The 23,316-nt window shown below is 40.6% G+C and overlaps 2 protein-coding genes across 13 annotated transcripts in view; one reads left to right on the top strand and one right to left on the bottom strand.

The window, feature by feature from the left end:
- LOC101857018 overlaps positions 1-9,887 on the top strand; it is a 42,009-nt gene extending 32,122 nt beyond the window's left edge. For 11 of the 12 annotated variants that reach the window (XM_013081222.2, XM_013081221.2, XM_013081225.2 and 8 more), the window contains 6 exons: positions 1,291-1,461; positions 3,653-3,926; positions 5,042-5,117; positions 7,283-7,372; positions 8,047-8,136; positions 9,482-9,887. In XM_013081222.2, the coding sequence (XP_012936676.1) occupies positions 1,291-1,461; positions 3,653-3,926; positions 5,042-5,117; positions 7,283-7,372; positions 8,047-8,136; positions 9,482-9,592 (812 nt within the window). In that variant the 3' untranslated portion in view covers positions 9,593-9,887. Of the gene's footprint in view, positions 1-152; positions 202-1,290; positions 1,462-3,652; positions 3,927-5,041; positions 5,118-7,282; positions 7,373-8,046; positions 8,137-9,481 lie in introns of those variants that run through there. The other variant, XM_005096116.3, reaches the window with a different exon arrangement.
- A 2,185-nt stretch (positions 9,888-12,072) lies between these two features.
- LOC101856798 (40S ribosomal protein S3a-like) lies at positions 12,073-23,007 on the bottom strand. The gene is made up of 7 exons (XM_005096114.3): positions 22,885-23,007; positions 21,193-21,296; positions 18,256-18,443; positions 17,456-17,581; positions 16,055-16,137; positions 14,614-14,723; positions 12,073-12,235 (listed from the first exon to the last, which is right to left on the bottom strand). Exons 1-7 carry the CDS (start codon positions 22,944-22,946, stop codon positions 12,111-12,113), a joined length of 798 nt encoding a protein of 265 aa, XP_005096171.1. The 5' UTR covers positions 22,947-23,007; the 3' UTR covers positions 12,073-12,110.
- Between the last annotated feature and the right edge of the window lie 309 nt (positions 23,008-23,316).

Raw genomic sequence — 23,316 nt, 5'->3', positions numbered from 1 at the left:
TATCTGAAATAGATCTAAATACAGATTACCAGTGTATCAAAGGTTTCAAAAGTAAAATAGAATAGGATCTGAATTGATTGGGGCATAAGCTAATTTTGCATTTAGAGGTATGTTGTTCGAATCTCCCATCAATTTTTGTTTTGTTTTTATAGACTAAACCTCGTTCTACACTTCTAGATCTTTGCATGAACCAAGTACCCGGTATGTACTAAATTATCTCAAATTTTATGCCTTCATTTAAAAGTTATTATGAAAACCAAGGGTTCCATTATTTTGGGTAACGCGGTATTATATTATATTTGGTCGACAACTTTATTGTTAACGTACTCGTGTGTTGTTTCTAGTAAATGTTGTTTAAAAAATTTGTATTGTGGGTCATGATTTTTTAAAAGGCTGTTCTGCTTTTATGCTACCGGTACTCAAATTGTCATGTTTTTTAATTAAACTAAAAATGTTAAGCCCGTATTAATGGGCCTGGGATGGGAAGGTTGCAATTTTTTTGCAATTTACCTTGCAATTGTTTACTATTTTTCCATTTCAAAAATGCAATTTTCCACGGGGCCAGCTTCACTCTGGTGGTGTGTGTGTGTGGGTGGGGTGTGAGTGTAGGTTGTTCAATCAGATACAGTCAAACCCCATTGCTCTGTCCCCGGGGTTTTATGCACCCCACATAATTTAGCAAAATTAGAACATTTTTTGCATAATTTCTGATTATTTTCCTTTATCATTCTTTGTTAAAAATTAACAGAATCGCATAATTTCACATTTTTAGGCTCAGTTTGCATAATTTCAGAATTTTTTTTGCATAAAACCGCTGGGACAGATTGCTGAAAGTGGGTAAGAAGAGGGTAAGTTGAGCACTCTCAGAGATGTGCAACCCTTCACGCTGGTGGTGTGTGTGTGTGTGTGTGTGTGTGTGTGTGTGTGTGTGTATGTGTGTGTGTGTGTGTGTGTGTGAGTGTACCACCTCCCTTAGGACGGGCATGACGTTGACAGTACAACGAGGTTTTCATGTCCTCGGTTAACTACATGTAGCACCGACTGCCCAAGGTCAAGGGAACCTGTTTACCAATCTGTCCCCGTCCTTTTATGCAAAAATAATTCTGAAATTATGCAAACTGAGCCCCAAAATGTGAAATTATGCGATTCTGTTCACCTTAACAAAGAATGATAAAGGAAAATAATAAGAAATTATGCAAAAAATTATCAAATTTTGCTAAATTATGCAGGGTGCATAAAACCACGGGGACAGACCAATCACTAGATGAATTATTGTGCTTGTGCCCTCAGATGAGAGCGACAGCGACTGTGAGAGTACCCCGGTCAAACGTCCTCGCAACAACCCCGGCCCGAGCTCGCTGAGCCTAGATGTGCGTGCGGAGGAACCCGGGCCATCGGCGAAGACAAAGGGGATAAAGAAAACCACTGATGGAAGTCAAGCCAAGTCCACAGACGCCTTGGGTGTGTAGTAATCTATGCTCTTAATTTAACAAAAATGGTGGGTAATGATAGTGGTTTGATTCTTAGTGGCAGCATTTTGTCAGTTTCCACACTTGTCATGTGCAGAGATTTATAATCGTAATTTTGTGTACGTGTGTTTTTATCATCAGTTCGGTTTTTAAAAACTTTTTTCGTACTCGGTAAGTTTGCCAGGAGTCGTTTTCCCTCTCAGAGTAAACTTCGAAACTTTCAAGCAAAGATGTGTGAGCTGGGGCGTTCCCGTAAGAAGGGGCACTGAAGGGTTACGTGTCAGATTTCTGTCCGGTACAGGGAAAGCCCATTCAAATCTCTGTAGTTCTCCGCCAATGAAAAGACGGTATTTAATCATCAATCTTTCCGCGAAGCATTCGCATTCATGGGTGTCAGTTTTTTAACCGGCCGACCACACATTCCGAGCACGAAGGGCTTCGCTTTCCACGATGGTTCTCCAGCTCCAAATACCCGGATATACAAACAACTTACACCATTGTAACGAGGAAAAGCTGAACATTTTCAAGGTGTGCAGCATTTTGTGTCTTATAGCAAAAGAACGAAGAAACAGCAATCTGAAGTACCCGGGTTTCACCAAAACCACGCCCTCGGAAGGCCACGAGGCCGTGTTTACGCTTCCTAATCCCTCTACTTCTCTTTGTCATTAGAATTGGCAAAATTTTCAATAGTTTCTTCACAATACATAGTCTAAAGATGTCACTTCAAATGGGGAATCCCTGCATTAAAAAAACAGAGATACTCTATTTAAACTTCGACGCATGGGAGTAGAATTCGGGTCTTTTGCATGCAAGACGAAGACCCGAAATATTTCACTACGAGAACCCCTTGTGTCAGTGGCCAGGTGTCAACTGTCCAAGTGGTCACCTTTATTATAATTATTGGTTTCTTTGATCGTGGTGTCATTGTTGTAGTAAGTGTTTTACGGCACTTGCAACACAATACGGTCATATAAGTGCCAAAGATTAGAGGTGTTACAAGGGAGTAACAATAGGTACCGCAGACTGAAATTTCAGAGTCCTCTGATTTCAAAGTTAACTGCACCACCTTATAGAATTTATTATTCTGAGCATTTTATTACCAAATTTATACATGTAGCTTCTTTTTTAACAAAGGTATGAACATCTGAAGTTGCAGAAAAGCGCTCTTTTTTTTTAAATTGTGAAATGTCGGCACTTTGAGATGTCATAACTTTCTTAAATTTGAATGGACATTCACTAAAACTTGTAAACACAAACCCATGCACATTGAGAACAAGCCAAATTTTTTTCAGGGCTATCATATTATGACCAGAAGATGGAAATTTATTGACGTGAACATGGCTTTTTGACCAAAATGGCAAGAAATGCAAGTGGAGGTGGAAAATCACCACTCGCGACCACCGGCTTATCTGCTGGGCGCCGGGCCATGCCGATGGGAAGGAGAAGGAATTTATACGAAAATGGGGCAATGGTGGCCCTCCTTGTGAGCTGATGGGGAGCGTCCGATATTTATTTGCGTACAATGGCTGTGTTATTCTTGAAGAGGAATGAATGGGCTTTCTGCCGATATATTTCCATAGTCAGTCCGATCACTTGTTCCATAAACAGCATCGAAAGTTTTCAAACGCAAATCTCTTCTATTAATTCTTTAAGGACAGTCTTTAGAAATATATCACCCGAAAGAGCGTTTTCTCATCTTGAAATATCGATGAATCAGATTGCAGTATTTTAATACCATACGCTCCCCGTTCCTGTTCAGCCAAGGTCACCTCAAAAATCGATAAACGAAACGCGCGGCCGCTGCAATGAAAACATCGATAGTGTTGTTTTTTATTCCACAAGATTTTGCTTTCAAAAGAATCGTTGATTCAAATAAATGATACCACTAAAAAGAAGAAAAGCTCCTCTTTCTTCTGATATATCAAGTGTCTGTATGTATGCATGATCACATGGTGTTTTAGGAGGGTAAAAATATGGGTTTTGGTCTCCGTGACCGTCCCCGGCGCATGGCCAGTTTGCTGTACCCAGAGTAACAAACACAAAAAAGAAGGAGCGATACGAATGATATATGTATGATAGGAAAGAAGGAGCAAACGACACCAGAGCACCTGCCAACCACTCACTTCGTAATGTCGAATGTATCTTGGCTGATGACAGAAATCCTGTTTCACTTGTCACAACAGGCAGATCTGAACTGAAATTGTCCAAAGGCAAAGAGAAGACGTCAGCGCATCTGTCGGCAGGGGGTGAAGCATCTGGCGTGACAAGTGTTCTGGTCAGTGCCGGTCCGAGAGTCCCAGCGGTCAGCGGAGATCAGAAGGTCGTGGGCTCAGTCTCCGGTCCGACGAGGAGTTTGGCCAGCACCACTGGCAGCGATGCTGTTGTCAGCGATGTTGTTGTTAACGATGTTGTCAGCGACGACGATGGACTAGCAGCCTCTCAGGACTCCAGCTGCAGGTCAGTAGTGTCGGGGGTCTAGTGGTTATCTTGTGTGTCTGAATGTTGTGTGTGTGTGTGTGTTTGTTGTAAATGTGTATCTGTTGTTCTGAATATGTGCGTGTGTGTGTGTTTGTTGTAAATGTGTATCTGATGTTCTGAATATGTGCGTGTGTGTGTGTGTGTATGTGCGTTGGGGGGTGGGAGGAATTCTGAGCTCATGATGAAGCTTAAGAACTCCCATCTGTGCACTTAAACATTTCAGCAACTTAGCAAGATACACACACACACACTTTCAGACACATACACACACACTTTCATTAAAAACACACACACACTCACACAACACAGTCACACATGCTTTGACAATCTCCTGTCCAAGACAATCTACCTGTCCAAGACAATCACCTGTCCAAGATAATCACCTGTACAAGACAATCACCTGTCCAAGACAATCTCCTGTACAAACGACCACTTCCCCTTAATTAAGAATACTCTGTCCAAGTCGTGCACCTGTTTAACCTATCCGTATGTCGTGTCTTGTTATCGTATCCGTATGTTGTGTTTTACTATCGTATCTGTATGTCGTGTTTTACTTAACTATCGTATCCATACAACATGGGGAACTCTATGCCTCCACTTTCCAAAGAGAAAATTTATTCGTTAATCCAATCCGTACACTTTACATAGCAGTCTGTTAAAATGATTTTTTGAGAAATACTGAAAGTTTCAAAGAGATCTTTACACTAGAAGTATTGTAAAATGTGAAGAATACAACCCCGGGGGTACGTACAAAATTACCCAAGGGCGTATGGATAGGGTTCAGACAGCCATCTTTGTCCTCAACAATGCACGACCTCAGTGCTTTCTTGTCGTGATCTCCATTTTTTTTTTTACAGCAAAAATGTGACGTCTTCTTCAGCTCACTCTATGTTATGAACTGTTTTCACTGTTATTTAAAAAAATGGACATAGGACAAGAAAGCACTGAGGTCGCAAATGAGTGGCTGCCTTGGACAATTTTCGACTGCATGCGAATTGTATCTCATTTGTCCTCCTTTCTCCCCCCCCCCCTCCCCTCTCTCTCTCTCTCTCTCTCTCTCTCTCTCTCTCCCCCCCTCCCCTCTGGCTTTCCAGCGATGGTCCAGACATGGCAGAAGAAAGCATTCTGCAAGGATGGCCTGATGAAGAGGAAGAGGGGCTCACTCAGTGTGTAAGTGACAGGGGTTTAAATCTTTGACTCACTCAGTGTGTAAGGGACAGGGGTTTGAATCTTTGACTCACTCTGTGTGTAAGTGACAGGGGTTTGAATCTTTGACTCACTCAGTGTGTAAGTGACAGGGGTTTAAATCTTTGACTCACTCTGTGTGTAAGTGACAGGGGTTTAAATCTTTGACTCACTCTGTGTGTAAGTGACAGGGGTTTGAATCTTTGACTCACTCAGTGTGTAAGTGACAGGGGTTTGAATCTTTGACTCACTCTGTCTGTAAGTGACAGGGGTTTAAATCTTTGACTCACTCTGTGTGTAAGTGACAGGGGTTTGAATCTTTGACTCACTCTGTGTGTAAGTGACAGGGGTTTGAATCTTTGACTCACTCTGTGTGTAAGTGACAGGGGTTTGATTTGAATCTTTGACTCACTCTGTGTGTAAGTGACAGGGGTTTGAATCTTTGACTCACCCAGTGTGTAAGTGACAGGGGTTTAAATCTTTGACTCACTCTGTGTGTAAGTGACAGGGGTTTGAATCTTTGACTCACTCTCTGTCACTGTGTGTAAGTGACAGGGGTTTGAATCTTTGACTCACTCTGTGTGTAAGTGACAGGGGTTTGAATCTTTGACTCACTCTGTGTGTAAGTCAAGTGACAGGTTTTTTTTAGTCTTAGTAGGTAGCGTAAACACGGCCTCGCAGGCACTCACGGCCTTCCGACCGCGTGGTATCGGTAAAATCGGGGTAATTCCGATCGCTGTTTCTTTGCTCTTTCGCTATAAAACACCAAATGCTGTACACCTTGTAAAAGTTCAGCTTTTCTTCGTTACAATGGTGTAAGTTGTTTATATGTCCGATTATTGGGAGCTGGAGAATCGCCGACGAAAGCGAAGCCCCGCGCGGTCGGAATGCGAGGTCGGCCGGTTGAAAAATTGACACGCATGCATTCAAATGCTTCACGGAACGAGGGATGATTAAATACCGTCTTTTCATTGGCGGAGAACTGTAGACCTTTAAACGGGCTTTCCTGTGATGTAAGTTTAGCCTTTGGCGTCTTTATAGAAAGCTTTTAAAAATACCGTCAAAATGTTTAAAGTAACCCTTTTTACACAAAATATGTATAATACCGACTTATAACAGGTATCAATTAAAAGATCAGTTCATTTTCTATTAGAATAAAGTTATTAACTTGGAATTATTTTTCATCAATCCTTCCGCGAGACTCGGAAAGCATGTGATCCCGCACGCGGGGTACTCTACAGTATAGAGCCGACTCGCTCGCCGCGGGGGCCGGGTCAACGCTCGGTGTTTTTGTCGAAATAACGACAGATCTTCGTGTTTGAGGCAATAAAATACTGATTTGTAAAGATCTCACTGTCTTGAAAAAAATTAGGCTCCATATATTTGTTATAGTGATTGTACTCTGTTAATGTGGAGATGTTTAGTGCACTTGGTACTTTTTTTATGTCTGGCAAACATGGGGTTGCAGCCACTGACTGACTTAAACAAATTTGATCAAATTTTAAACAACTTCAATTTTCTTTAAAATTGATGGAGAGGTTAAAGAATGGTACCAAAATGCTCAGTGGATATAGAGGCCTTTCAAATGGAACAGATAAATTTGGCATACAGCTAGTTTGAAAATTTAGTTTCTGGTACCTAGTCTTAGTAAGGTTTTACGGCGCTCGCAACTGCATAAGGTCATAATGTGAGCGCCAAGGGGAGGTCCAGTGTGCAAGTTGCGAACAATAAAGATCCCTTGGTGGTCTAAAATTTCCTACCAACTGAAAATGTTTAATGTGTCCTGCACGCTCATACGACCTTATGCAGTTGCGAGCACCGTAATACACTTAGCAAAAAAACAAAAAAAAAAGATACGGGGTTAGTTTCAAATAGATCTGTACTTATTAAAAGAAGAAGAGATGAAATGCATCAATGGATTAGCGAAGTGGTGTTTTGTGATCCAAGTACTGAAGACTGCTGGGACATTTCAGTAACCCACTTTCAGCACTTTTTAAGGACCCCCGGGCGAGTGTTGAGTTCCTGCGTGCTGTCGGCATCGCTGACCATTTATGAAGCCACAGCACCAGAAGAGAGAGAGAGAGAGAGAGAAGTACTGAAGAGATGGCATGGGTTATTTCATTTTTATTTTTTTTTTTTTCCTTCTGCAGACACAATCAAGCCCTGAAGCGTTGGAAGGAAGGATTCACGATATCATAGTGAGCAACAGAGAGCTCTATGAGAAAGTTTTGATGTACGAGGTGAGTTTGCCTGCTTCTTTTTTAAAATAATTTAAGCTTTCTCAGTCGTTGTGTATGCCCTGTCAGTAGGCTGCTGGAAGTGTGAAGGGTTTGTGTTTGATTCTGCTTCTGCCTGTGTCGTGAGAGGTAGCCCGCAGCAGTGCCTGCGTCTCATGTCGAGATACAGTCGTAGCTGTAGGCTGTTTTGTGTCGCGACGCGGTGGAATCGGGCGCTTGTCAATGTTTTTGGGCATCTTATCGAAAAGATTGTGGGTGGTTGCGAGTGCTCTGGCATGGTTTGCTTTTTCTGTCCTGCCAAACGTCTTTCATCCTTAACACTCTCTCTCTCTATCTCTCTGTCTTTCTCACTTTCTTTTATTTTTTGTATTATGTTACTTTCTAGTATTTAATACCATATATCTACAGCACTTAATTATATGATTTATTTGTATTGCAAGTGCTGTAAAACATCTTGCTAAAGCTAAATATAGTGGGTACTCTGGTAGTGTGATTTGTTCCTCCTTTCCTATCGAACATCTATCCTCTTGATCTCTCCTCCTTTTTTGTGTTTGTTACTCTCTTGTAATCGTAACACCTCTGATCTTCGGCACTTATGTAACTTTTACTGTGTTGCAAGTGCTGTAAAATTCTTGCTTTAACTAAAATCTGAAGCTAACTAAACTTTCTCTCACCAGCCTCTGGAGTTGGAGAAAGTGAAACAGCTGATAGCCAGCGCTGGCCTCAGGATTGGAATGGCCAAACTCATGGATTACTTAGACAGCCATGTACGTTGCTCTCCTTTTATTCTCAACACAGAATTTGCTCATCCTGGTTTTTCTCCAAATCTCCAGATAGAGATATATATTATATATATATATATGTGTGTGTGTGTGTACTACAGTATAGCACGGATAGGTGGAACACAGAAGACTCGAAATCCCACATCGGTCAAACTGTGCCTGCGGTCCCGTTTTTTTGTTTCTTCTTTATCTTTGTAGGATATACCTCGAACTACCGAGGCCAGTCCCAACGTGTTATGCTGTATATATTTTTGCAATCCTTGAGAAAAAATGAATGGTGTTGTCTGTGATGTGGCTGAAAATTGCTGCTATCTGATGTGGAAACTCATGGGAAAGCTCTAGAAGAATGTGTCAGTAATAATGATGTAACTTTATTATAATGCATGATCACACGGCGTTTTAGGAGGGTAAAAATATGGGTTTTTGGTCTCCGTGACAGTGTGCCACAGGGTCGCACGGCCAGTTTGCGGTTACCTAATTATATTGAAGGTAAGCTCTGTAGCTGGCACTCATCAGGTATGGCTTCGATTCCCACATTTTTGGTGGGGATGGGTACCGTAACGGTACAGTACTTGACTAGAAACAGCGAAAGATCTTGTCAGTTTGATAGTGTTTGAGTTTGAGTGCTTATATATCTCTACTATTTGTAACATGCCACGACCATGTATATGAGCTGTAAATGCATTATTGTTATCATCAAGATATTCTATATTTCCATCTTTCTGAGGGGCTATGGTATCCCACATCACAAGTGTTGGCCCTGAACAGACAGGGTTGAAATTTAATCTGTCCCCGTGGTTTTATGCACCTCGCATAATTTTGCAAAATTTGGTCTTTTTTTTGCATAATTTCGGATTATTTTCCTTTATCATTCTGTGTTGAAATTAACAGAATCGCATAATTTCACATTTTTGGGCTCGGTTTGCATAATTTCAGAATTTTTCTTGCATAAAACGACGGGGACAGTTTAATAGTCAGCCTCATAAAACAAGTAAATGGTCGAGTTGTGTTGATAGATGTTCTATTGTCTTGAATTGTGTCCATCTCTTCTCCTGAATTTCTTTTTTTCATTCTAATTACTAAATTATACAAACTACTAAATGATGTTTGCGGGTGCTCTGGTGTGGTTTGCTCCTTCTTTCCTATCACAATCATCTATCGTCCTTATCTCCCCTTCTTCTTTTTTTATTTTTATGTTTGTTACTCTCTTGTTACACCTCTAATCTTCTGGCGCTCGTAATATGACCTTAGGCAGCTGCGAGCGCCGTAAAACCTCTACTGAAACAAAACAAAATGATGTTTCCTACTTTGTTCTTGGTTGGTTCCCCAGTGTGTCACTTTCACCATGAAGAACATGAGCTCGCGGAACAACCGCCAGCCACAGAGGGCAGGAGTGGCCAAGAAACCGAGAAAACCGAAGAAAACCTCAGCAGCAGCCTAAAAGCAACAACAACAACAACAGTGCAAAGTGACGGAGAAAATGCTTGTTGTAATTCTGTGCCAGCTGTGATTGTTGCTTGGAATGTGTGAGTGTGAGCGACCTCAGTTCGGACAGAGTAGGGAGTTCTCATGAAGGAGACAGACAGTGACACAATACCCGGAGAGACTGCTTTTGTCCTTTACTACACTGATGTCATATCCTGTCCCCGTCGTTTTATGCAAGAAAAATTCTGAAATTATACGAAATGAGCCCAAAAATGTGAAATTGTGCGATTTCGTTAATTTTAACAAAGAATGATAAAGGAAAATAATCAGAAATTATGCAAAAAATGATCAAATTTTGTTAAAATGATCAAATTTTGCTTAATTATGCGGGGTGCATAAAACTAAAACCTCGGGGACGGGCTAGCTGACATAGTAGTATAAATATTAATTGTCCTCGCTGCCTTTGCATAATTTGATGGTTTGCAAGGTGTAAAATTTATGAATGGGGACACTTTGTGACACGGCCAAGGGTCTTAAAAAATCTATGGATGTGAGCCGAGATCTACTTTACAATACATAACTCAACCTCATACCCATGAGAATTGAGTCAGCAAAGGATGTTCCGCCCAAGCAAAGCAAACTGTTCAGGTCATTTGGCTGTGTTGAACTTTTGGTGTGGTGATGGTGTGGTTCGTTATGAACATGAGTGCATTTTGGACTCTTAACACTTTGCCGCCTCTTCTCGCCGATTGGCGATGTTTACCACCCCGTTTCTTTGGATTTTCCTCACAGTATGATGGCAAAGTGTTCAGTGGGTTGGGGGGAATTTTTTTGTTGTTGTTACGGACAATGTATTGACTATTATTACTATTTAATTATGGTATTTTTAATTGTAGATAACCTGCATGTTTGTGACTATTCTCTGTGCTGTGGCTGTCTGTGAACAGCTGAACCAGCAAAACTGATTCATGATATAATTGTTCTAAAATCATTTTTGTAGACTCATGAGATGACACTGTGAAGTAGGGTATTCTTGTTATATATGAAACTGGCCCCGCGGAAAATTGCATTTTTGAAAAAGAAAAATTGCAAGGTAAACTGCCTAAAAATTGCAACCTTCCCATCCCAGGCGCATTAATACGGGCGTAACATTTTTAGTTTAATTAAAAAACATGACAATTTGAGTACCGGTAGCATAAATGCAGCACAGCCTTTTAAAAAATCATGACAAACAATACAAATTCATCAAATGTTATTAGCAACATTTACTAGTAATGACACATGAGTACGTTAACAATAAAGTTATCGACCAAATATAATATGATAACACGTGACACAAAATAACGGAACCCTTGGTTTTCGTAATAACTTTTAAATGAAGGCATAAAATTTGACCTAATTTAGTACATACCAGGTACTTGGTTCATGCAAAGATCTAGGTCTATAAAAAACAGACGAGAGATTTATTCAAAACAACCTCTAAATACAAAATAAGCTTATGCTCCAATCAAATCAGATCCTGTTCTATTTTTCTCTTGAAACCTTCGATACACCAGTAATCCGTATTTAGATCTATTTCATATATTTTCTGTTTTAAAACCGGCATGGTATTGTTTTAGAAAGATAAGGGATTGACAGGGGGGTGAAAAGAGCTCAAAATCAAATTGTAAAATTACGCCGTTGAAAAAGTATATTTCACACAGCGTCTGTGGTCTGGTGGCAAGGCTTTCAGGCTCATAACCAAAAGGTAATGGGTTCGAACCCCATCAGGGGCTCAACATTGTGTCCTGGAGAAAGGCACTTTACGGTTACAAGTATTTTCCTCTCTTCAATCAGTCGGGTGGGAATGGGTAGGCCCTACCTACCTGACCATAAACGCTGAAAGATCTTTGTTACTTTAAAGTAAGTGTTTGAAACCTTTACCAACTGTATGCCTCCCAGGCCCAGTCAGCTGAGAATGTTCTCTGAGTGTTCCATGGTATGTAAGTAAAGATGACAATAGTTGTAGTTGTAGTGAAGTACATACTTTACTTACTTTTCCGATCCAGCGGCCATTTGGGTTCTAGGTCTAGCCTTTTGGTCTTACTGAAGTACATAGTGCATGGATCATGCACTGCCTGAGTGAAATTGTAACTATTATTATGTTGTCATCTCTTTTGCAATAAAAGTTAAGATCTGAAATGTCCATGCAGTTCGGTGTCATTCTTATCTTCATTCTCCCACTACAATTGACTCCTCTTGTGATGAGTTGAACTACCTGTGTTTGTTTTTAGTGAGTTTTACAGCACTTGCAACACAATTAGATCAATATTGAAGATGAGGTGTAACAAGAGATTAACATTAAATATAAACAACAACAAAAAAGGAGCGAGGATAGAAAGTTAGAGAGAAAAGAAGGAGCAAACCGCACCCGACGAACCAATCACAGCTGTACCCAGGAAACAATTTTGAAAGCAGGAAAGCGCAGAAAAAACAAAGATAACAAAACTCAAGAGACTTTTTTTCTGTGAATTTATTACACTCTATTGGTTCACTTAAACATTCTGCAGAACAGGTGGTTCGTAGCCATCGACTCTGTCGACCTTCTCCCCACCCTCGGAGGTCACACCCTTGGAGGTGGTGGTGCTTCCCTCGCCGTGCAGTTCCATCAGCTTGCCAACTGAAACACACAAACAGATTCATCTCATCATTCACTTGTTTTTTACAAGCTATACGGGCCGACAGATAAACTGAGCAGGACAGCCCAATTTAAGACAGATACCAGACTTCAAGTGTGATGCGATCAAGAAGAAGATTCATTTGTTTTTTAGTTTTAGTAGGTCTTACGGCACTAGCATAAGGTCATATGAGCGCCAAGGAGTGGATGTCAGCAGAGAAGTCCTTACAGAGAATCAGGCTTACTCTGCTCACCTCTCTAGCTTCAACAGCACAAAGTCTGCTTCGACTATCAAGGCACCCCGAAAATAGCGGAAAGAAGTAGAGGGGAAATGATGATAGTAAGGGTTAGGAAAGAAAAGGCAGCAGTTCCCCGTTGTAGTTCAGGCACAATTATGAGCATGACATTGATGAATCAGCCCATTTACAATTTAACAGAGCATAAGAAGTTAATGCCCCCCCCCCCCAGAAATGGTCTAAAGACACCGCCGGGGGTGTGTGTGTGTGTTAAAATGTAATTCATTGTTTTTGGCAATCTTGAGCACAGAAAAACACTAATGCCTTTATTCAGAGGCAAAAAAAATAATTTTTTAACAGAAAGTTAATTGCAAAAAAACCTAAGTAGCATCTTCTCCACAACAGTTTATTAGCAATGACAATGAAAAATTAAATTTTCATCCATATTGCTTAAAAATGGACTTAAATGAAAATAGAGTAAATTCTAAGAACTATGGTTTTTAAAAATTAAAAATCCATTGATAAATTAAAAAGTTGTTGGGATTTTTGTTTGCAAAATGTTGGAGGACCTTCATATAGGAAAAAATCGCCAAAATGTGGGACATGTTTTGATGTATTTTGAGGAAAAACTGTTCATAAGTCAGTAATGAATTGGAGAATATGAATGAAACTTGGCATCTCCATGTGATTTTTAGTGCCGAATCTAGTTCTGCCATCACTTTTTCGATGTCTTCATTACTTTGGATCTTAAAGACTGATATTTGCGTGAAATTTGTTGAATTGCGTGACATCGTTTTTACCGCGACGCGATCACCCCTTCTAAAACTCAGTAAAGCACTATCGGGAAAACCCGCGATGTAGTCATCGGTGACCCATTTGGTTATAGGCAGCCAATCACATGCCTCCTAGCGACCACGCGCCTCTTGCGTGCCGGCACCTCGCGTTTGGAATGCGCTATCAAGTTTCTAGATCTAGGGTTTTATCAATGGATGGGTGGTAATTTTAAGTTGGTACGGAAAATCTACTGAACGCAGAGATCTGAAATTTTACAGCAATAAAGAAGACATGTGGGGCGCTTGTGTGGTCGGCGATCAACCCGCAGCTCCGCTTAGTTTTCGAACCGCAGAGGAAATTCGCACAAACATGGCGATATCTCCGGTTCTAGTAATTGTTCGGGATTGTACGCTGGCATGTCGTTGGTTGCCGAGTTTCATTTATTTTCGTCCAGTTTTCCCATAACTAAATTTAGAAGAGAGTCACTTCTGATTCTGAGCGGCCCAAAAAATAACCCTCGCGCGGAGGCCGATTTCCGGCACAAGGCGCAGCGGGCGATTGGCATTGCTAAGTTTATCACCTGTCCGTCATGCAGTTTACATACAGATTGGCTCATTTTATCTAATATGGTAAAACAATAGACATGTGCTGCAGCACTGGCACCATCTACCACTGTCCTTGCAATTACTATTATAATCATAGGTTCCTATTTTTTGCTGCACTATAGACGTATCTCACAACAGTTGGAATAGTACTACCTAGATGAAAACAAAGCTATTTCCATTCATCATAATCACAGAAAATTGGGTCAGCGTTGACATAAATATAGCATCAAAGTGCCGTTTGTACACCTCTGAACGTTTTCAGAAAATTTCTTTCCAATTTTTTCTTTTTCCAAGAGATGTTGAGATTTTAGACATACCCTATTTTACCATGTCTTTGGCTCTTGGCAGACGTGGATGCAAAGAGTTTTCCATTATGAGCCAGATGAATGGAAAGTGTTGAAAAGCATGTTCCCCTTGCCATTCTACTTTAATTCAATTAATTTGTCATCGCACCACTGACAAACACAAAACTGGGGATAATGAATAGACATGTACTTTGAAAGAGTTACCCAGCGTATACCCCAATTTTCCTCCATTTTCATGTTTGAAAGTTAAATGTCACAACCACGAGAAACACCATTTCGAATAGTTTTTAAAATTTTAGTTCAAGTTTCAGCATTAATTTCTTTCACCACAGCCCTTATCATGCGCCCGTAGAATCACCGCATTAACGATTTCTCCATCTCTAGCCACATTTGCAAACACAATCTTCCTAGTAGTGATTTTCTTTTCTGACACCACCAGTCAATTAACTTGATCAACTCACCATCAAACTTGGGCTTCTTCAGGACCTTGACTTTGTGAATCAAGACATCGTGAAGAGGGTAGATTCCTTGGCAGCTCTTTTCAATGTCCTTGCCAATGCTGTCTGGGATCCTGTAAACACAAAAGGTAAGAAAGATGTAAATTAACCCTGCCGCTAACAGAAAAAACTTAAATGACGCACTGAGAACAAGACAATAAAATAAACTCCTGACCATTCAACCACTCAATGACCAAAAACATTTCCCCCGAAAATACTCCCAAAAGAATAAAAAGTTCGGGTGCATGCGTGTGTGGTGTCTCCAGAGCACAAGTATATGAGATTGTGTAGCGAACTGACCACAGCAAATAAAACTATTTAGCAAAAATACACACAAACAAAAAACATGTAGGCCTATTTTCGTGTCATCTGCAAGTTGCACAAATAATGTAATTGAACACAAAAAGTGTATTTTCATCTCAATTACAGAAAGTTGCATACGACCCATGGAGACGCACTTCAAGAAAAATAAAACTGGACTTTTATGCAAATCTTATCGGGGTTTGACAAGTGGGGGGGGGGGGGGGGAAATCAGAGCTTCGATTTTATTGGAGGACTTGGCAGGTCTGCGTATCACGAGTAACAACATTTTGGGAAGAACAGCAAGTTTTTGGGCACAAGACAGAGGACAACAAAGGGGTTGGGTTTTTTTAAGTAAGAGTTTTACAGCACTTGCAACACATAGTCATACAAGTCCTGAAGATTAGAGGTGTTACAAGAGAGTAACAAACATAAAAATGAAGGAGGAAAGAAAAAGACGATAGATGTTTGATAGGAAAGGAGCAAACCAAACCAGAGCACCCGCCAACCATCAACAAAGGTTGGAAAATCACATACCCAATTACTTAACTCAAGGACATTACCTGATTTACAGCTTTTTGCCACGAGTAACTCCCCAGTTCAAAAGGCAAACGTTTGCTCACTGAGGCAACAAGTGAACCCTAAAATCCATGCACAGATTGTCTCTACACATTTGTGGAAGCTTTAAAAGAGCACCAGACCGCCGTTACATTACCACCACTTACATCTAGTGCGCCGCCCACACACCCCAACTACCACGGCTAATTCAATGCCGTGGCCATAAACATAGAGCATCTAATCAACTGTAAACATCTCGTTTGATGATCCCCCTCCCTGAACAAAATAAAGATGGATTTGGGTTTTTTTTAAATATATTTGAAATACCCACAACACCACTTCACAATCTACAACACGTCCATCTCAACAAGTTAACCCCACACCAAAATCACCAAGTACAGTACAACAGACACACCCACTCTACAATGATCACACCTGACAATAGGTAACACAGCCTGCCTACTAAAAACTTTAACACTGGATTATAAAAAAAAAACAGAAAAAAATGTTAACTGTAGCTCAGGAAAGAATGGCACACGCCACTTACAGCTTGTTGACAACCTCCTTCATGTCGTTGCTGGAGACTTCACGCGAGACAATCTCAACCATCTTCTTCCTGATAGCCTTCACCTGAGAAAAATACAAAATATACATTTTTTTTTAAACGTATAAAAACAGTTCACTCCACAAAAATAAGAACACTTCAAAGCGTGTTCTCGTGGAAGAGAAGCGATCAATTCAATGCAAGTGAAAAATCGTTGGATCTGCCAAATACAGAACAACATTACCGACACACACACAGAAGACAAAAAATAAAGTCTAGCACGCACATAAACAGATTATCCAGATTTTTTCTTTACATTATAAACTTTAAACGACAAACATGTACACCGCAAAATCTATACATAAAAAGATTTGTCTTGGCAATTTTGCATTGTGCGTGCTAAACCGTACAAATATATCCCAACTTATTCAACAGGTGTCCCACTGTGCAAAGCCAACCTTTCTTCCCGCTTTAAGCAGTCATAAACACCAACCAAACCAAACATGTCAATTCATTAAGCCGAAACCATCCAGGCCTCAGCCTAAAGCAATGCTACGATAAACAATGAAACGGACCACTGTCAAAAAAACAATTCCCCGTAAACAGTGTAATCTATTCAGTGTGAGTAAAGAGAAGCATCTCATCACGATAACGGTTATATTGTTGTGCAGGGACGTAACAAAGACAAATAACACAGAGAAAACAAGCAGTATCTGCCAGTGGTGCTCTCCAACAAAACCCAATATCTACTCAATTATGAGCAACACACCATTGAAAACCGCAAGCTTCCTTCAAACAGGTTAAAAAACAAAAACAAATCATCATTAGACAAGTATGTAGGTCAGATCTATGGCCGGAAGCAAGACTAGTCTTTCACAGATGAAAATGGTCAAAACAAACCGTCACATGGCAGGTCACATATCTACGATTCTATGACTACAACCATTTTCTAACTGCCCCTCTCTCCATGCTAGATTGAACCCTCAGAAACGGCCTCGTGACAGTCACATATCTAAGACTACAACCATTTTCTCAAATTCAGTCTGCATTGGTTCTTATTAGTCGCAAGTCTGTCTAAAAACCAGACTTTCATCCAGTACCTTTAACCACATCTGTATGCCGTGTTCTACTACCGTATCCCTACGACGTGGGGAACTCAGTGCCACCACTTTCAAAGAGGAAATTTACTTTTTAATCCGATCCATATGCTTTGCATAGCAGTCTGTCAAAATGATTTTTTCAGAAATATTGAAAGTTTCAAAGAGATGTTCGTACTAGAAGTATTCTAAAATGTGAAGAATACAACCCCAGGGGTACGAAATCACTCCAGGGCGTACGGACACGGTTTAAGTATTCATACCTGCCCATCCCATTCACACAAGGTAGAATAAAGACTTCACTAACCTGAGCATGCTGAGCATAGCAGGTCTTCTTCACTTGGTTGTTCCTCTTCTTGGTGAATCCAATAGCGAACACACGCAGCAAATAGCCATCTGTTGTCTTCACATCAACATTGGCCTCAATAAGAGTCTGGGAAAGACCAAGCAGAAATACTCATAAGATGGATTTCTAAAAGCTTCATAAACAATACAAGCAAACTATTAATACATTGTTATCATATCAACTTTTAAAAAATGCTTTTACTACTTCACTGAACCAATGAAACATGAAATGAAAGATGTCTTTAAGCACACTATAGTTAAGAGAAACGTAACTCACCCAGCCCTAACGCCGATAATATCAGTATGAGCGTGCAATGCTCCAACCCTAGACAGTATCTATATAGAAAATTTAGCTCTCATGACCGAAAACACTACTTTTGTGTGAAGCAGGCTTTAGCCTAATTGAAGAGTAACCATTTTTCGTTTGAAACAGATTATGACCAGAAGTAAAAAGCCCAAATATGCGTGTAATTTCAACGCATTTCCTCTCTTCGCTTTTTGTTTACTTTTTGATCTTGTATAGATTTTTTTCCACGGAGTATTGCATAAAACTATTTCATTTTGCCTTCAATTTTCCAATAAACACAAATATAGGTTACAATAAAAATACGCACCAAATTTGGTTAGGATATGTTAAAATTTAGTTGGGATCTTTTTTTTTCCAAATTTAAGTAAAAAATCTCTAGGGAGAGCTGAAAACCCATAAGTTTAGGCCAAGGGTTGAGTGAGTTGAGGAAGGTCGAAAGAACAGAAAATACTGACCTGCCACTTCTTCACCATAGAGCAGAGCTTGTCACGAGTGAGAGACATGCCGTAGAAGTTGGTCAGCACGTTGCGGCCCTGCACTTCCTCGGCAATGAGCTTGAACTTGCGGAAAGTAACCTCATCGTTCTGAAGATCAGCCAAGCTCACTTCAAAGACGCGGCCCTTCAAGTTGTCACTGGCAATTTCTAATTGAGGAAAAGGGGATTTCTTTTAGTAAGCGTTTATGGCACTTGCAACACAATAAAGTCAAAATAAGTGCTGAAGATTATATAGAGTTGTTTCAACAAGAGAGTAACAAACATTAAGGAGGAGGAGGAGAGATCAGGATAACAGACGTTTAACAGGGAAGAAGAATGAGCAAACCACACCAGTGATCCCGCCAAGGAACAGTTTGAATTAGTTCAAATGCAGAAAAGAGCATTTTTAAGCATTTGTGAGGCGTGCTGACAAAATAGTTACAGTCGAACCTGCCTTAACGGAAACCTGTATAAAACGGAATCTCCCCGCTCCCCCCTTGATATATTCCTCTTTAATTACCTGTATAAAACGGAAACCTGTCCAACGCGGAAACGTAAAGAAAAATCCGCTCCCTTCCAAGGGTTTCACCTGTCTAAGACAGAAAATGCTTTGCCCGCTCAGCCCTGATTTGAAACAAAACTCGCAAGTTTGGTTCAGCCGGCTCTAAACTTAACGCCATAGCCATGCCGCTGGGCGAGGAAGGGGAGTAGGGGTGCAATTTGGGGGTAGATGTTACCCCATCATGTGAGCCCTGAGCGATGTAGATGGTCAGTGTAGTGTGGGTGTGAAATCTCACGACTGCCCGTGAGAGTGCTCGAGCAGCGAGCCATTAGGTCATTAGGGAAACTTTCCTGGGTAGTCAGAAGCCAGAGGTGAGAAATTAGATTGACCAATGCCTGCCGCCCTGATCGTACGGCCAGCCGAGAAAAAGAGTTCCTTGAATCGTTGTTACATGATGGCAGTGAGGGGTGGCATTGGTGGGTGGGACTATGGGTGGAAGCAAAGGAGATGTTCCAATGTTTCTGTTTTTTGATAGCCTAGGTCAAACAGCGGTCCTATGAAAGGCAAGCACTGATGGTAATAGATACATAAGACTGACGCATGTCATTATCAGACCAGCAGCTGAGGTGTGAAGTTTTGACCACTGCTTGCCGATCGGACAAGCAATCCTTGGATCCCACCGGCTGGGCCTTTGAACACCCCCTCCTAAATTCCCCTGTCTAAGACGGAATTTTTTCCCCACTCCCTTGTGATTCCGTCTTACACGGGTTCGACTGTACTTCTCACAATCTACATGAGGAGATTGCGACCTTAGTGCTTTCTTGTCATATCTCCATTTTCTATACAGTGAAAATGTGACTTCTTAAGCTCACTCTTGTTATGAACTGTTTTAACTGTCATTAAAAAGATACGACAAAAAAGCACTGAGGTTGCGAGGTATTGGCAAAAAATCGACAATAGGGTCAAATTTGTAGATTTTCTATTTCTGCCATATTGGATCATTATAATTCATTTTGTGTGGACTGCAGCAAAAAATTCATGCAGTTTGACCCCCAAAGCAATGCATCTGTGTGCAGGAGTCAAAAGTGAACATTTGCTCAATGTCCTTAGTAAGGGTGATAAAACTATGGAAAGGACTTCCGTAGCAAGCAACCACCCCAACAAACACAGGAAGCTACAGCGAGCACCTGGCACACCTCTGTGATTGGCCCATATAGATGACGTATTTCCCCCATTTCTTTTTTTTCCCCCCCAGTCTTCAGGGGCTTCCCTCGCCAGTTGACTAAATCTCACTGTGGCGGGCCCGTTTTGTCTCTTTTACCACATGATGGGCTACGTCACTAGGTTTCATAGACGACTGCTTGGGCTGTGTGTGCGCGCGCTTGTGTGTATGTGTGCGTGTGTACAACGAGAAAGTAAATTTATGGGGAGAGAAATGCTGAGCTTGTTTATAAAAGATTACACAAATTAATACATTAAAAAAAACATGGCGAGATCTAGTCATTTGGGGAGGGAAACCCTGGAAGACAAAAATAGATGGCGGACAAACGTCATCTATATTTGGCCCAATCAAAGAGGTGTGGTTGGTGCTCGCTGTAGCTTCATCTCAAACAAACAATAAAATAGAGACCCAACCCCCAACTCTGTTTCATAGTTGTCTTTCGTTATGGTATTCCTCTCAAACTATGGCCCACTTAACACATTACACCCTAAGGGCCTGGACGGGAAGTCCATTGTTAGATCTTAAGCAAGGGGAAAGAACCCATCTCCTGTGAATACTAGCCTTTAAAAAACACATTAAAAAAATACTAAACAAATTCCAAAAATCCTGAAAAAATAAAAGTTAAAAAGAAAACTGAATGTAGTTTCAGAAAAATATAACTTTATGTATGCGCAAACTGTTGGAAATGTTCTAACTTTAGTTCAATCGGGGTGTCCGACCCGTCACTCTCAGCCTCGCAGTCGGGCCCTAGATCTAAATTCTAGATTTTCTCCGTCTGATCAATCGGAATCGCCCCAAACTCTTCCTACAACATTTTCATCAAAATCTGAGCCAACTGATTTGTCACATGCTCATTTTTGGTCAAATCCATCGTTATTTCCGTTTTCGAACTCAATTGTGTCGCTTTTCAACAAGTCGAGACACTTTCAAAGTGTCGGTAACGCGATCGCACTTCGATCAGCTCTAATACTAAAACTACTGGCCCGGAAAATTTCGTTTCGGTATCAAACGAAAGAAGAAACTTTTTGCTATACTATGCAAATCGAAATCCCGGCCCCAGAGTCTCGTCAAGGCGAGACTTTCGTTTCTAAAGACGCTGGGTCGGCGCGGGCGGTTCCGGGCAAGTCAGGGTGGAGCGCGTAAGGGAATTCCCGGGCGAGTTAGGGTGTAATGTGTTAAGAAATAAAACTTACTTGTTCCTTGAGAACGTGTCACCAAAGTTTTGCCGATTTGCCTCACAGCAAACATTGAAGGAGCTTTCACATCGTACCATTCCTTCTTGGTAAAGGGGTCAACCCTGGATAAAAAGCAAAAGAACACAAAGTGAATCACTAACAGGTGCACAGTTCATATTATATGCTTGATTACAAAACATAGGTCATAATGATAACGAACAAAGCTGTAAAGCTATCACACTGAATGTCAAGGACCAATAATGAGTGGCTTAAATTCTAAATCCAAACCAATTGCCAATTGAATCAATTGGTAAATAAAAACAGGAAAAATGTTTATAACAAAAACAATGTCACCTCCACATGTGCCACATGTGAGAGAAGACAGCAGCTATTCGCACTCGTGTCTGAATAGCCTCCCATGGACCATGGAGCAATGAGAGTCCGAATAGCAAAAGCAGGAGGCTTTTCAGTCTTGTGTCCCAATAGCCACTACGGGTGAGAGAATGTCCCTCTCCAAAACATTCATTGATCATGTAAAATGGACAAAAGTTTGTAGGTACAGAAACCCAAAGTAAATTTCAAGAGGCACAATTAGTCAATTAGACCTAGAATCTAATATCTAGATCTAGATCTAGATCTAGATCTAGACTCTACATTCAATCAATTTATAATAATAAAAACAGTAGGCAAAACGGAAACATTGGTAAACAAACATGCAACATTTCTTAGACTTTAAGACAACCATAGACAGTTAAACAATCTCAGGTCCAACTAAACTTAAACAATGAAGTTGTGTCCTGTACGTGCCATGTGCAGCTGAAAGGGTCATTCTTGCAAAGTTATAGTTAGGCTATAGCTTTCGCCTTTTATACGATGACGATGAGTCTTACTTGTGGGAACTCTAAGATCTAAATCTAGATTTCACTCTCCTAATTAAACGCTTTGGACACAAAGACTGGGAGAACTGTAACAAGCGACTACTATGACACTATGAGACAGAGTAGAAAGGCAGAGTAAGGTCTCCTTTATTTATTGGGGAGGACTTCCGTAAAGAGCAACCACTATGAAACAAAAGAATTGAGGGCTAGGGGTAGGGGTAGGCCTCTTCTTTATTATGTTTGAAGGGGTGGTCGCTCCTTACAGAAGTCCTTCCATTTATTGTGTTTGTTGGGGTGGTCTCTGGTAACTTGTTACAGGTCCTTCCCAAAGAATAGATAAATCCAGTCTAGTAAGCTTAATTAAATTTAGATCTAGTTAAAAAGTTAGAATCCAAATTACGAACCCTTTTTATTGCCAACTTTTATTGTCATGTCATGACGATCAATGTCAATGATGTACCTATTCTTTCTCATTCAGATTACCAAAATTAGGAATTCAAAACAAGGCCAAGGCACTATAGATCTAACTCTAAACGAGACCCAGTTTCAAAAGTGCTTTTCTTTTAACAAACACAACTTGGTCGTGCAATGTGGATATTATTGCAATATGAACTTAAATTTGATGACAATTCAGTCACTTGCCGGCTAGAAATACGGTGAAATAATAAACATTCAGAAGAACAACACTACAGGCTGAAGGCAACGAATGTGGTAGGGTAGTCATTTCAATCCGTCTAAATCTCAATGAAAATTGCAAATCAATTATTCAAACCAAACGCAATATCAAAACCATAAACAAAATAATTTAAATTAACCAATTTAATGTACTTACACCTTCTTTTTAGCTCCTTTCTTGCCACCTTTCGTAAGGCGCTTATTTTTACCGACAGCCATGTTGACTGACTTGATAGAGAAAAGGAAAGGAAGTTGTGATCTTCGGGTTTCGTGAGGAGCAATGAGAATTATGGGAATTCCAAAACTAAGACGAGTCCCGAGTCGCTGAGTACGCGAAACAAAACTTGTTATCCGGCTGCAGATTTTTTATTTCCGGGTCGTGTTCACAAGCCTTTTGCACTAGATCTTTAGATCTATTTATTATTCAGAAAAATTTGTACTCGGAATTTTCATTTTTAGTGATAAAACACGAGAACCATCTAACACGGAACGTACATAGTATGCTATAATAGGCCATTGTATTCGTACAGCAAAAATGTGTGATTGTGCGTACATGTGTGTGTGTGTGTGTGTGTGTGTGTGTGTGTGT

This window comes from Aplysia californica, unplaced genomic scaffold (assembly GCF_000002075.1).
Source record: "Aplysia californica isolate F4 #8 unplaced genomic scaffold, AplCal3.0 scaffold00121, whole genome shotgun sequence".
In the NCBI taxonomy this organism is placed as follows: domain Eukaryota; kingdom Metazoa; phylum Mollusca; class Gastropoda; order Aplysiida; family Aplysiidae; genus Aplysia; species Aplysia californica.
The sequence above is the reverse complement of the archived record's forward strand: the minus strand, read 5'-3'. Positions and strand labels throughout refer to the sequence as shown.